We start from the raw sequence: 12504 nt of genomic DNA, 5'->3' as shown, positions 1-12504 counted from the left end.
GACAGTAACCTACAATTTTGTTGGTTGAATTTCACCTTGATGAATTTGCTACTTTTATTTATTGAAATATTTCATTTCCATTGTTGCTGCAGAAAAGTTTAATTTGAATTCCTTGGAGACAGTGAGACAATCTGTCACTAGTTGCAATACAGAACAGAATATGCTGGCCACTGAAGAGAAATCAGGAACAATGACGCATCCCTGTCTGGGAAGGCTGTGCTTCCCAGCCTGGAACGTATGGCCAAGGAGATGTGTCCAGGGAAGGTGTTGGTGTGGGCTTCCACCTGGGCATCCTCTGAGGAGCTGGTGGGAGCTCCAGGCCACTGCAGCTCAACACTCATTTCCTGTGCTCACGGGACACTTCCATCTTTCTTCCTCCCATTCCCGGGAGCCTGCAGCCAATGCTGTCCTCCTCCTCCAATGTGCCCTTGAGGATTTCCACTCTCTGCAGAAAGGCCCTGCACGCACAGCTGGGAGCCTCCTCTCACACTCAAGCTGCTGTTGCAGGTGGAAGCCACATCCAATGAAGGCTGAGCTCCCCAGCAGGTACTCTGAGGTGAACCAGCCTTCCATTGAGGCCCCCTCTTCAGCAAGCATCCTCATATGAGGGATAGGGACAAATGTCTCAGCAGTGTCAGCCTGCTGGCTATCCTGGGAAATGTGTGGACCTTAATACAACTGGAATGTGTCCAAGAGGAAATGGACACATCAGGGGATCTCTCAGAAGGTCCAGAGTGGGAGGTGGAGTTCAGGCCCAACGCCAACAGAGCTCCTGGGCTGGGTGCTGGCTTCTCAAGGTTTCCCTGCTAGAAATGCAGAAAGTACCCAACACCACTCTGGTGTGCCCCACTCTCCAAGCACCTCAAGCACTTCATCTGCTTTGGGACAACACAATCAAGCAAAGAGAAAAATCTCCAGATGCAAAGCACAACTGGGCTCTTTGCCTGCTGGAGGAAGGTAGGCTTGAAGGGTTTCTGCAGAAACTCCCTGGGACCGAGCAACGGCTCCCATTCCCAGTGCACATGCTGGCACTGGCCTCTCATATGTGTTCTGGAAAACCCCGCCCCCATCACACCAGGGCTCCCTGGGTGAAGACAGTAGCTGCAAGGGCTTCTCCCACCCTCCTTCCCTTCTAATGAAGGGAGTTCTAGTGAGAGCGGCTTGGGTGCAGTCCCAGAAAGGGGGTTGGAGGAGCCTCCGTTCTGCTGCATGAGCAAGCTGTCCACCTCTTCACAGTCACCACTGTGTTCTTCCACACGCCTGTTGGAAGTGCTAGGGCCACAAGAATGCACCTGAGGAGACCAGAACAGAACAAACTTGACTAAGGCAACTGCTTCCTGACCTCCTCCAGAAGCACTGAGGTAGGAGAACATCCTGAACTTAGGACTGAGAACTTAAGGTGAAGGTGTGAGAATTCATTCCTTAGATTTTCTCTGTAAACATTTTGTTACCCATAATTATAGATTTTCACAAGCACTTCTAAAGACCACTAGTTTTCTAAGGTCAATTTATGCAAAGAGAGTAGAAAATAACAGATTTGTCTATTCTCAATTCCTGAAAAATTTACTGGTGTAAACTAGAATCTTTCACTTCTGGAACTATAAACATATGAATCAATTCCCCGCTCTCAAACATCAGGGAGGCTAAGGGGGACAGCCTATTAGGTGGCAGGTACTGCCACCGAGCGCCAGGCCAAAGAGCAGGGTAGCCCTGTTGCCTGGCCCAGCACACCCTCAAGGCTCTCCTTCCGGACCAGGATCTCTCTCCAGGTCCTGTGTTGACCTCGTCGAGGCTGGGCCAGAGGGGCAGGTGGAGGTGGTCCACCTGGTCCGTTGCAGTGGTAAGGCCAGCTTGCCCACCTGGTGTTTAATGCAGCACAGCAGATCAACATACAAAATTATATTTCTGGATTGTTGACTGTAGTTTAGGGAACTGGGTGTGAGTCTGAGCCAAGACAACACTGTGCCTAAGAGTGAGGTGGGGTATCACAGAAAGGAAGCAGAGCTCAGATTACGGGGGACGGGGGACAGTCACTGTGGCAGGACCACAGAAAGTAAAAAATGACACAATCCCTGAGAAATGACAAAGGCAGAAGGGAACTGGAAAGAAGGTGGGTGTTTGTATCATGATCTCCGAGGCAAGAAGTGTCACCCCCCCCGCCCCCTCTTGAGAAACCATGGATGGGAGCCATCCTTCCCATCTCCCCTGTATAAGGACAAACAGCTGAGGATCTGGTGGAGGGATACTGTTGCCGAATGTTTCAGCTACAAGCAGGCCCAGGAGTAGAAAAAAGAAGACAAGGCAGCAGCAAGGGGGAGGACCAGAGCAGGTGGCAGGGGTCAGACCTGCAGGGAGGTGATGGCCAGCTGACTCCAAGCTTCAGAGCTGCAGGAAGGTGGTGGTCAGCCAACAGAAGAGAAGGCTGCCATTTTTCCAGGAGCCCCTACCTGGTCAGTGAAGTTGTGCAAGCCTGTTTTGTTTCTCCTACAGAAAGCTGAATAGAATGAGCACAGCTCTCAAATGTGTTATTGCTAGCTGCACTGCAGAATCTGCAAGACCTAGACTTCAGGTCAGGCCAAGATCACAGCCAGAGGCAAGGTGAACGGAACCAGGAATCCAGTCTGCCCAGGTCAGGATCCCAGCAGGTGGACTTGATGTTTTGGCTGGTGCTGCTGCTAAGCCTGAAAGTTCAAAGGGAATGAAGAACCACACAGTGTTGCGGGTCTGGGCAGAGGGTCATCCCTGCCAGGCTCTGAGGCACTGGAGCCTGGCCCTCAGTGATCTGCCATGCACAACAGGATCACACAACATTTACACAACACTTGTGTTTGGGCTGAAGCCTCTGGGCAGCACCCCCGGCACTGCTGGAACTAGAGTCCTGAGCCAAGATGTGGAGAGCCAGGTCTGGACGTGGTGGGATCCATGCCTCCTCTGAACTGACCCATGGGACACAAATCCCTGAGGAAGCACAGGTAAGCTACAGGTCCTGTAAACCCTCCACAAGATGCGCCAACCATCTCCCAGGTGCCAGTGCACCAGGGTCTCCAGCTCCATGGCTCAGAATCAGGGTAGCACGGTGCACTTCCTGCTGCCAAGGGGCAGGGAGGACTATTGGGAACCAGTGGCTTGCAGAAACCTTTTAGAACTCAGAGACAAGATCACAGCCACATGGACACCCTCATGCTTGATGGACACTTGGTGAGTGGTGGCCCAGTTCAGGCTGGCAGACGGTGTGTAGTGGGAGAGACACCGCTCCACTTAATGTCTGGAGAGCATGTTCCTTGGACGAACAAGGACAAGGCACTCAATCCCAATGCCCACAAGGAGCAAGGGTGGCCACAGCATGAGTCTGGGTGCTCCCTGTAAGGGGGAGGCAGTTAGATGGGTACAGCTGATATAGGTCTTGCAGATAAGGAATGGATCCTTATTCCCTGGTGCTGAAGATTAAATACTAGGGAAACACTGAGGCAGGCATAGAAAGCAAGTTTATTTAAGAAAGTGACAGTGACAGAAGTGGCCCCAAAGCTGGGTGTCTGCCAGAGAGGTGTGTTGCTCTTTTATAGACCCTAGAATCCTCTTTTAAGTATTGTCTTCTCTTTCTTTTCCTTGTACATACCTTAGAGCAAGGATAAGGGGGTCAAGTGTTTGCACCCCAGAGTGCCCAGGAGCACAATTAGATTGTAGAGGTCAACAACACCTTGTCTTCTGTTTGATAACCAGACCTCATCCTCTTTCGACCCCCATCATTCATCACCCACACTGACTGCCTGACCTTTGCTAAGGAATGTGACATCCAGTGCACTCGGGCCACGCGGGGCTCCAGGCAGACTGATTTTTAGCAAAGAAAGTATGGGGGGGGGGTCAGCAAAGTGAGCTCATTTAAGAGAATTATTCTCTTAACCTCGGGTTCCCACCATCTTCATCTTCATCTTTCTACCTCCTTACCCAGCTGGGGGGTGGGAGGAGACTGTCCACCCAGGACTGTGGCCGCCTGGACTGCACACCTCGGTGAGAGGCTGGACCGACTCACAGCCTCCAGAGAAGCCGCTCAGGTGCGCCCGGAAAGGCGCTGTGCGTGAGCCGCGCAGGACGAGCAGCAGCAGGGCCTGGGTCCTCACGTAGTCCCACGCAGTTCGGTCCCTGTGCTGTACCCCGAACCGCGTCCCCCGCCCGGTCCCTAACAGTGGAGTGGGTTCCCCAGGTCTGGACGTCCCTAAGCTACGGGCACCCACCCGAGCTCTCCAGGTCCCAGAGCTGGACAGTTCCCGGCCCGCGGGGAGCCCGTGCCGCCCGACCGCGGAGCCGGGGAGCAACACCTGGAGGCCCAGGAAGAGCACCACCAGGACGATCGCACAAAGGCCGCGAGATCGGGACCTTGAGGGCGGGGCAGTATCGCGAGACGACCATTCTCGCGACCAGCGGCGATCTCGCGAGACTATAGTGCGCGTCCCTCCTGGGGAGCCGGGCGGGGCGGAACGGCTTGGCGGCTGTGGCGAGGGCGGGCCTTGTGGGCACCATGCCGTCGGCCTTTTCAGTCGGCGCCTTCCCCGTCAGCATCCCCGCGGTGATCACGGTAACAATCGGCCGCCAAGGTGCAGGAACCGGTGTGGGCGCGGTCCGGTTGCCCCCCGCCCCCGGGTTCGCGGGCGGGAGGCGTGGACCGCGCTGCGAGGGCGGGGCTTGGCCTTGCGGGCGGGGCCTGGTGGCGGTAGGCGGGGCCTGGGCAGGACAGCGGTCACGGGGCGTGGCTATGGCCGTGGGGCTGGAACTGGGCGGGATTGTAGTCATGGGGCGGGGCTGGGTCCAGGGCGAGTGCCTGCTCTGCCGGTTGGGTTCCCTCCTGCGCTGCTCTCAGGCTGCATCTCTGGGTCTCTGGCTCCTGGTGTGGCCCCTGGTTTGGGGCCTGGGCAGGGAGAGATTCCTTCCCTGCCAGGCTATGGACAGGCTGCTCTGTGTTCTAATGCCCAAAAGTCAGGGGTGTTCACTCCCTACCTGAGAGCAGTGTGGACACTTAGAGCTTTCCTTGAGGGTCCTGGGAGCAGGGATTGCCTCACCCAGGAGGGGTACAGGAAGGCCTCGGCATCCTGTACTGGGAGCTGGTCCTGGGTGTTGGGGTCCAGGCTCAGAAGGCTCTGAGCCTGGTGGTGGAGACCAGGAGCGCTGGGCTTATGGCAGAAAGGGTGGGAAGGTCAGGTCATTCGGGTTAGGTGGCTCAGGCTTCCAAGGCATTGGTGCTAAGGCAGTAGTCCAAGGGGCTTCCACAGTCCTAGTTTCTGTTTGGTATTAACCAAGTGCATCACCTTGAAGTTGCTCAACCTCCTTGTCATCCCAGGGTGTGGTCATTGCTTAGATTTTACCCAACTTTAAAATACTGCTTTATTCAACCACCCAAACAGGCAGGTTGGTGATGCCCTCTGTTTTGTGTGCTCAGACTATAAAATCTTTAAAAAACTCTTTGGTGTGGTTGCAGTGGAGAGGATTCCTACTTCTCTCCCTTTCCTTTTCCTGCTCCCACCTTCCCATGAGGGCTGACTGTGTGCTCGGGGGGCCCCTGAGAAAGCTGTATCCTGGACCTGAGCCTGCCCTGCCTTACTCGCTGTATCCTTACAGCAGACAGACTGGAGTGAGCCCTGGCTGGTGGGGCTGGCTGTCTTCCACGTGCTGTGCCTGCTTCTCACTTGCTTCTCATCCCAGAGGTACCGACTACAGATTGGCCATTTCCTGTGTCTCAGTGAGTAGAACAGAACAAAATCCCTGTGCTCTGATGGCCATTCGACCTGATGCCAGCATGCCATCTCCAAAATATGTAAATATTTTCACAGTCCCTCCCATATCTTCCATGAGTCATTCTGTGTGAATTTGAAAGGAACCTTTGGAGCACCTCCCCTGTGCCAGGGAGGGTGCTGAATTCCGATGGTTACAAAGACTTCTTCAGTGTCATGAAATCTGGCTATTTTTAAAGCAGACATTTCCCTGCTTGGGCTCAGTCCTGCACTGCTTGCTCTGGAGAAAGGATGTAAACTAAGAAGGAAAGTTTATGTGTTGAAATTATATTGCCTAGATGAGTTTTAAAAGTAAGGGCTAAGGAACTTAGAGAAGGGATGTAGCTTCATGAAAAGATTGACAAAAAATTCATGGAGCAAGCAAAATCTGGTACAGGTTGGGAAGAGCAGGTAAGGTGGAGTAAGAAAAGATAAGCTAGCTGGCCCAGGAGAGAGGGCGTGAGCACCCAAATGAGGGAAGGAAGACAGATTCCAGTCTAGAGGGCTGGAGTTGGGTAGGGAGTATGGATCAGCGGTCAGAGAAACTATAGCCTGCAGGGATGAGCATTCTGATGCCCCCTCTGAGGCATAAGGGCTCTGGGTAACACTGTGGGGGAGAGCCTCTGAGCCTGACCAGGCCCTTCTTGGTTTTGTAGACATTAGAAAGACAGCAAAGAGCTGGGCCCAGTGGCACACGCCTATAATCCCAGCAGCTTGGGAGGCTGAGGCAGGAGGATTGCAAGTTCAAAACCAGCCTCAACAAAAGTGAGACACTAAGCAACTCAGCGAGACCATGTCTCAAAAAAGCCTGGGGATATGACTCAGTGGTCAAGGTCCCCTGAGTTCAATCACCTGTACCACCCCTGCTCCCAAAAGATAGTGAAGATTCTACTAAGTAATTAAAACATATCAGCTACTTTGAGAGAAGCTATGTGCAAGGTAGGAAATCTGAACACCAGGTTGCCTTAGGAAGACTGGAGTGAAACGATCAGAGCTTGCATTACAGAAAAGTGGGTCAGTAAAAATCAAGGTGATCTGGTTGTTGGGTCCAGTTCTCCACAGGAGAGGTTCTACCAGGTCAAGCCCTAAGGAAGGGCAGGGATACAGTGGGGAACAAAATAGCCTCCTGTCTTAATGGAACTTCCCAGAGGACAACTCCTTCAGCACATACTCAGAGGCCTCAGTGCACTGTTACCACCATGCTGAGCTTCTGATGGGAAAGGCCAGAGCATGGGGAAGGTGTGTGATGCCAGACTGAGGTGGCAGAGCCAGGCAGGGGGCCAGGGGAGCTCCCTGCAGAGGGCAGGGTGGGAAGGCCGTACAACAGGTGCCTTGAAGAAGGGCAGCCTCCTAGGAGAGCTAACCCATGGAGCAATTTGAAACTTATGAACAGTGTGGGGTTAGGATGTTCCATGTGCTCTTCATGTCCTCTGACTCATTAAATTCCTAAGCTGCCCTACTAAGGGTTGGGTATTATTTGCCACCTTCTTACAGATGAAACACACTGAGATTCAGAGACTCCCCTAGTTGTGCAGTGCATCATCAGCAGGGAGGAGGCCAGGCTCCTAGCCAGTCTTGGCCTCTCTGGCTCTGCATTCTGTTTGCCTTCATGGGTCTACCTGTCAGTCAGGTAGTGAGGAGGTAGATAGCCCTGGGCTAACCCACTTTCCGATTTGGGTCAAAAAGGTTTGGCTGACAGTGAAGGCATGGAGTTGCTGAGTTTGCTCTAGTCCCTCACACACTCTCTCTCTGGCCTGCGTGGACACAGGCCTCACCCTACACCAGCAGGAGGCCTGGACAGTTGTGTCCTGTGCTCCAGGAATGCCATGGTCTTTGGGAGGCTGGAGGGCTGAGAGGCCATGCAGCCCCCGGTCAGCAGCCCCCATGGCTGCACCACCTGGCTCCTTGAAGGTAGGGTGTATCATAGCAGTCTCACCTGGACAGTCTGAACATGAGGCAGGGAAGCAGTTTAGGCACCAGGTGTGGAGTCTTGCTTATGATCCCACTGCAGGGTGTCCAGGAGCCACCTGCGGCTGGAATCATGAGGAGATGCCATCTCAGCATAGCTATGCCTCGTAGTGGGCACTGGGCACTCCAACCTGGGCCTCCAGCAGTCCCACGGGTCCCATCTAGCCCACTGACACCGTGCGTGTTGGGTGCTCTTGGTCCCTTCTGTCAGGGAGCACGTTCTACATTCACAATTTAATTGTAGCCAAAACAGAAATTGCATTTCTCTTCATTGTGTCAGTGTCCTGGTGTAAAGAGTGCTGTGCTGACCCTGGCCATCTCCATTCTAACGTGATTTCTGTCTTCTCAGTGGTCCTGGTCTATTGTGCTGAGTACATCAATGAAGTGGCCGCAATGAACTGGAGGTAAAGTCGGCTCCTGCGTGTCTCGCTGAGTCTCAGGAGTCAGCCACCGTGCTGTTCACAGGCAGCACTCCCTGTGAGTGACATACTTATGGGAGACAGCAGGAAGCAGGAGTGCGCCACACCCTGAGAAGCAGCTGGTTAAATGTTTCACGAACCGCGTTACCTTTGGTGACTGAACCAGGCCACTGTACCTGTTGGTTGATCCTTAATAACAGTGAGGGAATTTCATGGGCTACTTTAATTTCAGTTACAGAATTGAAAAGAGATGGGTCCTGCAGGAGCCTCCTAAGGAGGCTGCGAATCTCAGGCAGGGCGTTCCCAGCTCAGCGGTCCTCAAGAGCAGAGGCTGGCTGTGAAGCCATGCCTGTTGTTGGTGCAGAGCACGAGGCTGCTGCTGTGCAGCTCCAGGACTTCAGGTCACTAGCAGACCTGCAGTGGTGCCCCGCCTGCAGCGGGCCCGGAACTCCTGGTGGGCAGGTTTTTGAGCTTGAAGTATCTTTTGGCTCTTGTCCCCATCATCATCTCCCATAAAGAGCCCTCTGGTGATGCCAAGTTATTTGCTGTTTTTTTTTTTTTTTTTTAAACAGGTTGTTTTCAAAATACCAGTATTTTGACTCCAGGGGGATGTTCATTTCTGTCGTGTTCTCAGCACCACTGCTGCTCAACGCCATGATCATTGTGGTATGTAGCTTTAGACTTTTAAGTCCTGGTTTTCTTCAGGCCTATTTCCCAGTTCTGAACATGTCCTAAAATGATTGTTGTAGATTTTGTGGGTACGCAAGACTTTGAACGTGATGACTGACCTGAAGAACTTGCAAGAGAAAAGAAAAGAGAAGCAGCGGAGGAAGGAGGAGTGAGGTCGTGCCCCTTGGCTTCCTCTGCCAGGGGGTTCTGTGCAGTGGGGCCCAGGCGTCCTCAGCTGGCTTGTGGAAAGCAGTGCTCCCCGCTGGAGGCCCAGTGCTGGAGCACACACTAAAGTTGTTTCTCAAACTAGCACGGATTGTACCCCCGTGTGTTTGTTGAGTCTGGGTCCACCCTTAGCATGCCTGATCTCTGGCTGAGCCCCAGGAGGGCCCTGTGCATCTCTCCAGGACTCAATAGTCAGTTACAAAGTGTCTGCTTGGTGTGGAATCTGAACCCCAGTGGTAGTGCTGTCCTGCACACAGGCCCATCACCTGGCTGTCCCCCTGTGTCTTGTGCTCCACAGGATGGCTCTTAACTGAGGGCAGTTTTGCCCCCAAAGGACTTGTGACAGTTTGGTAACACTTTTGCTTGTCACTGTAGGTGGAAGTGGGTGGAGCCTAAATGCTGCTGAACTCCTGCAAGGATAGACTGGCCCCCCAGAGGACTGTACAGAGTGCTGGCCCCCGTCTTCTCAGCCTGAGGCCTTTGAAGCAGGTCTGGCAAAGATGGAACATATCTAATGTACTGACCAGTCCCCTGAGCCCAGGCCCTCTGAAACCACCAGCTGGGCACATCTCAGTGTAACGGCTGGATCCCATGAGGTTAGGCTTTCTGAAACCAACATGGGGCTACCTCCCTGAAAATACTTTTGCTCAAGATTGTAATGTGAAGGGAAGCGTGAAGTCGGGACTACATGGAAAAGAATATGTTAAATGAACCCTTTATTTTGTTCTGAGTGCAGAATTACAGATAGAGGAACATTCACTGGAGGTCTAGTGGGCTCCACCCAGCCTGGACGGTGCAGGTCCCTTGTGCCCTCCCTGAGTCTTATCCTGCTTGAGCATCTTCAGGCTGCCTGTCTGGGGTATGGTGCTGTGAAACACTTTTCAAATTTCAGAAAGAAAAAAACTGTCCACGTGGAAGCACTTACATTTAGAAGGTTAAAAATCGACAGATTGTCAGATTGAAGAATTGTCTAGAAATCCAGATATGTGAGTTTTAAGTTTTTACATGGTGTTAAGCTCTTAGTGAAGGAAGCTAGACTGAGTCAACAGGAGGTAGATGTGAGCAGATAGAAGCCTCAGCCAGGCCACTGGAGCTCTTTGCTGGGATTTGTTCAGCTTGTAGAGTGAACACAGAGGTGTCTGAGAAACGCCATCTTAGCAAGTCCAATTTCAGGCCGACACCACTGTGGGGCTGTGTGGCACGTCTGACGGCCACAGCCCAGGTGCACGCAGGCTTCACTTGAGTTCCCACCCCACAAGGTGGTTTCATAGAAAATGAAGTGTGGGCTGCTGTATTTGACTGCAGGAGCTCAGAGCAGGCGTGCGTGGCTCTCCAGGGCTGTTCCCTGCCAAGCTATCCAAGGCCAGCCATGGGAAGCTGGTCGGGAAATTGCTGGAGAGGACATGTCTGAGGAAGGTGTCTGAGCTCATGCCCAGCTGAAATACACCAGCAAGGTGGTAGACCCTGTCTGTATGTTGGACCATGTGGATCTGGGCCTGTCCAACTGAGTCCAGCCTCCCTGGATAAAGGTGTGTAATGGTACTGTCAGCTCTGTATCTTGGTGCAGCCCACATGTTTGTGTTGAGGTCCTCACATGGGAGGGAGTGCATGGCCTGGTCTGTTCACTGAAGTGCTCCTGTGACCGGCAGGTGATCCCCAGTGCCTCCTGAGTGCCGGCGACTGCTTGACTGTACTCAGGATGCGGCGGAGGGAGACAGTATAGGAAAGAATGTGGAGCGTGCATCTCGTCTTGCCTTGTGGTCCACTGGGCAGTGCTCCCTGGACCTGTGAACACCAAAATTGTCAGGTTACTGGAAAGAGTGTGGTAGTGGCACAGACCCAGGCACATCCTCCTGTGTGTTAAATCACCTCTAGGTTGATTATGATTTCCAATACAATGTAAATGCAGAATAAATACGCCTTACACTGTATTGTTCAGGAGGTAATAAAAATGTACGTATTCAGTCACCCCACTTTTTACAAAATATTTGTGATGCAGTGTTGGTGGACTGCAAGGATGTAGAAGCAAGGGGTCCAGAGGACCAACTGCATGCTGGGTCTTAGGAGTGTCATGAAAGAAACAGCAGAGTGCAGGGAGCCCTGGGCACGAGCAGGGCTGGTGCAGGCAGGCCTGAATGTTGGCAGGTCCTGATATTAATAGGGCAGTGGTGTTTCAACCATATCCTTAGAGGAGAGACATGGAGGCATACAGAGACCTGGGGGGCAGCAGGTGGCCCTGCACAACATTAGCCTTTACCTTGGAGAAGACTCGGTTTCTTGAGCCCTGAAAGCCTTCCTCCCACAGCTGTCCACCTGCACTCGCCCTCCATCCTCCGTGGGGCCTGTGCTCCTTCCACCTGCAGACCACTGCCTGCCAGTGCTGAGTGCTCCTGAAGGTCTGCCTCGGCTGGAGCAGAGCAGCCCAGCGTGCATTGATTTGCTCTGTGTTGGTCGTCTCACTTTTCTAATTTCTTTTTCCTCAATCTAGCACTGACCCCATGAGTCCAGGGTCCTCTAGAAGTGGGATTCTTAAGGAATTTGCTCCACCCTTTTCCTGCGAGTCTCCTAACATCAGATGCCTATTTTATGTGGGCCTGGGTTTCATTTGGGTGCTTTTACTTTTTCCCCTGGTCTTGATCTGGCTGTCTGCAGTTGCCTCTGCTCCAGTGCCAGCCCCTGTTGAGGGACAGACCAAGTTGGCCGTGGGTGCTCCTGTGTTGGGACTGTGGTAACACATTGCATATCTGTCCCCAGAGGCAGAAGGACTAGGTGGAACCTCCCCTCCTGCACCCACATGCCCCCAGGTGGCAGTGGGCCACAGATGGCCTGCCTGTGTTGTTCTCTGTCATGGTCCTTGCCTGCCAGCCAGGATTCAGTGCTCGTCGCAGTCATGCAAGGGTCATCACCTGGGAGCACTGCTGTGTGCCCTGACACATTCCAGCAGTGGGCTCTACACCTTTATCCCAGCTGGCCTGGGCGTTCTTTATGCTTGTATAACATCGGGCATGTTGGGAATGGGGCAAGTGGTCATTTGTCAAGACTAAGCACCACTTTCCCTGAAGGTCTGCCTTCTCTGAAGTGACTGCTCAGTCCTTTGATCATGAAGATGTTTCACTGTGTGACGTCATGTCTGGCATGGCAGATAACCAGACCAGGTGCCAGTCTAACTTCCTGCGCAGCTGCTGATATTGGAGACTCTGCGTTTCACTGTGTGACGTCATGTCTGGCATGGCAGATAACCAGACCAGGTGCCAGTCCAACTTCCTGCGCAGCTGCTGATACTGGAGACTCTGCGTTTCTCACTGGTTACTACTGGGCAGCAGGAACATGTGCAGCCTGAGAGGCATCCTTTACCTTTCCTACACATGAAGGGAATTGAAAAATAGCTACTTGCTGGCAGTTGATAAATATGGAAATATGGCTAAGTCACTTGTCAGGAAGTACGGTCCCACATCAGCCCT

General features: G+C 53.0%; 2 protein-coding genes across 4 annotated transcripts in view; one reads left to right on the top strand and one right to left on the bottom strand.

Moving 5' to 3' along the window:
• Window positions 1-4518, bottom strand: part of Tpo (thyroid peroxidase) — a 56800-nt gene extending 52282 nt beyond the window's left edge. Inside the window, exons 1-2 of the mRNA XM_076833858.2 lie at window positions 4233-4518; window positions 4031-4177 (exon numbers count right to left, since the gene is read on the bottom strand). Of these exons, the coding sequence (XP_076689973.2) occupies window positions 4031-4177; window positions 4233-4518 (433 nt within the window). The remainder of the gene's footprint in view (window positions 1-4030; window positions 4178-4232) is intronic.
• Tmem18 (transmembrane protein 18) lies at window positions 4453-9127 on the top strand. Of its 3 annotated transcripts, none has more exons than XM_076832731.2 (5): window positions 4453-4573; window positions 5614-5731; window positions 8080-8134; window positions 8722-8815; window positions 8899-9127. In XM_076832731.2, exons 1-5 carry the CDS (start codon window positions 4517-4519, stop codon window positions 8989-8991), a joined length of 417 nt encoding a protein of 138 aa, XP_076688846.1. In that variant the 5' UTR covers window positions 4453-4516; the 3' UTR covers window positions 8992-9127. The 3 variants fall into 3 exon arrangements, with proteins under 3 accessions (XP_076688846.1, XP_076688847.1, XP_076688845.1); XM_076832732.2 differs by having other exon boundaries at window positions 5611-5731; window positions 8755-8815; XM_076832730.2 differs by having other exon boundaries at window positions 5611-5731.
• The last annotated feature ends 3377 nt before the right edge of the window (window positions 9128-12504 follow it).

Source organism: Callospermophilus lateralis, chromosome 14, assembly GCF_048772815.1.
Source record: "Callospermophilus lateralis isolate mCalLat2 chromosome 14, mCalLat2.hap1, whole genome shotgun sequence".
Taxonomy (NCBI): Eukaryota; Metazoa; Chordata; class Mammalia; order Rodentia; family Sciuridae; genus Callospermophilus; species Callospermophilus lateralis.
Note: the sequence above shows the minus strand (reverse complement) of the source record. Positions and strands in the feature narration are given on the sequence as shown.

Excerpts from the sequence above, each read along its gene's own strand:
- Tmem18 (XM_076832730.2), top strand. The coding sequence starts at position 4,517 with ATGCCGTCGGCCTTTTCAGTCGGCGCCTTCCCCGTCAGCATCCCCGCG. Across the intron at positions 8,135-8,721 it reads GTGGCCGCAATGAACTGGAG|GTTGTTTTCAAAATACCAGT; the intron begins GTAAAGTCGGCT and ends TTTTTTAAACAG. Across the intron at positions 8,816-8,898 it reads TCAACGCCATGATCATTGTG|ATTTTGTGGGTACGCAAGAC; the intron begins GTATGTAGCTTT and ends TGATTGTTGTAG.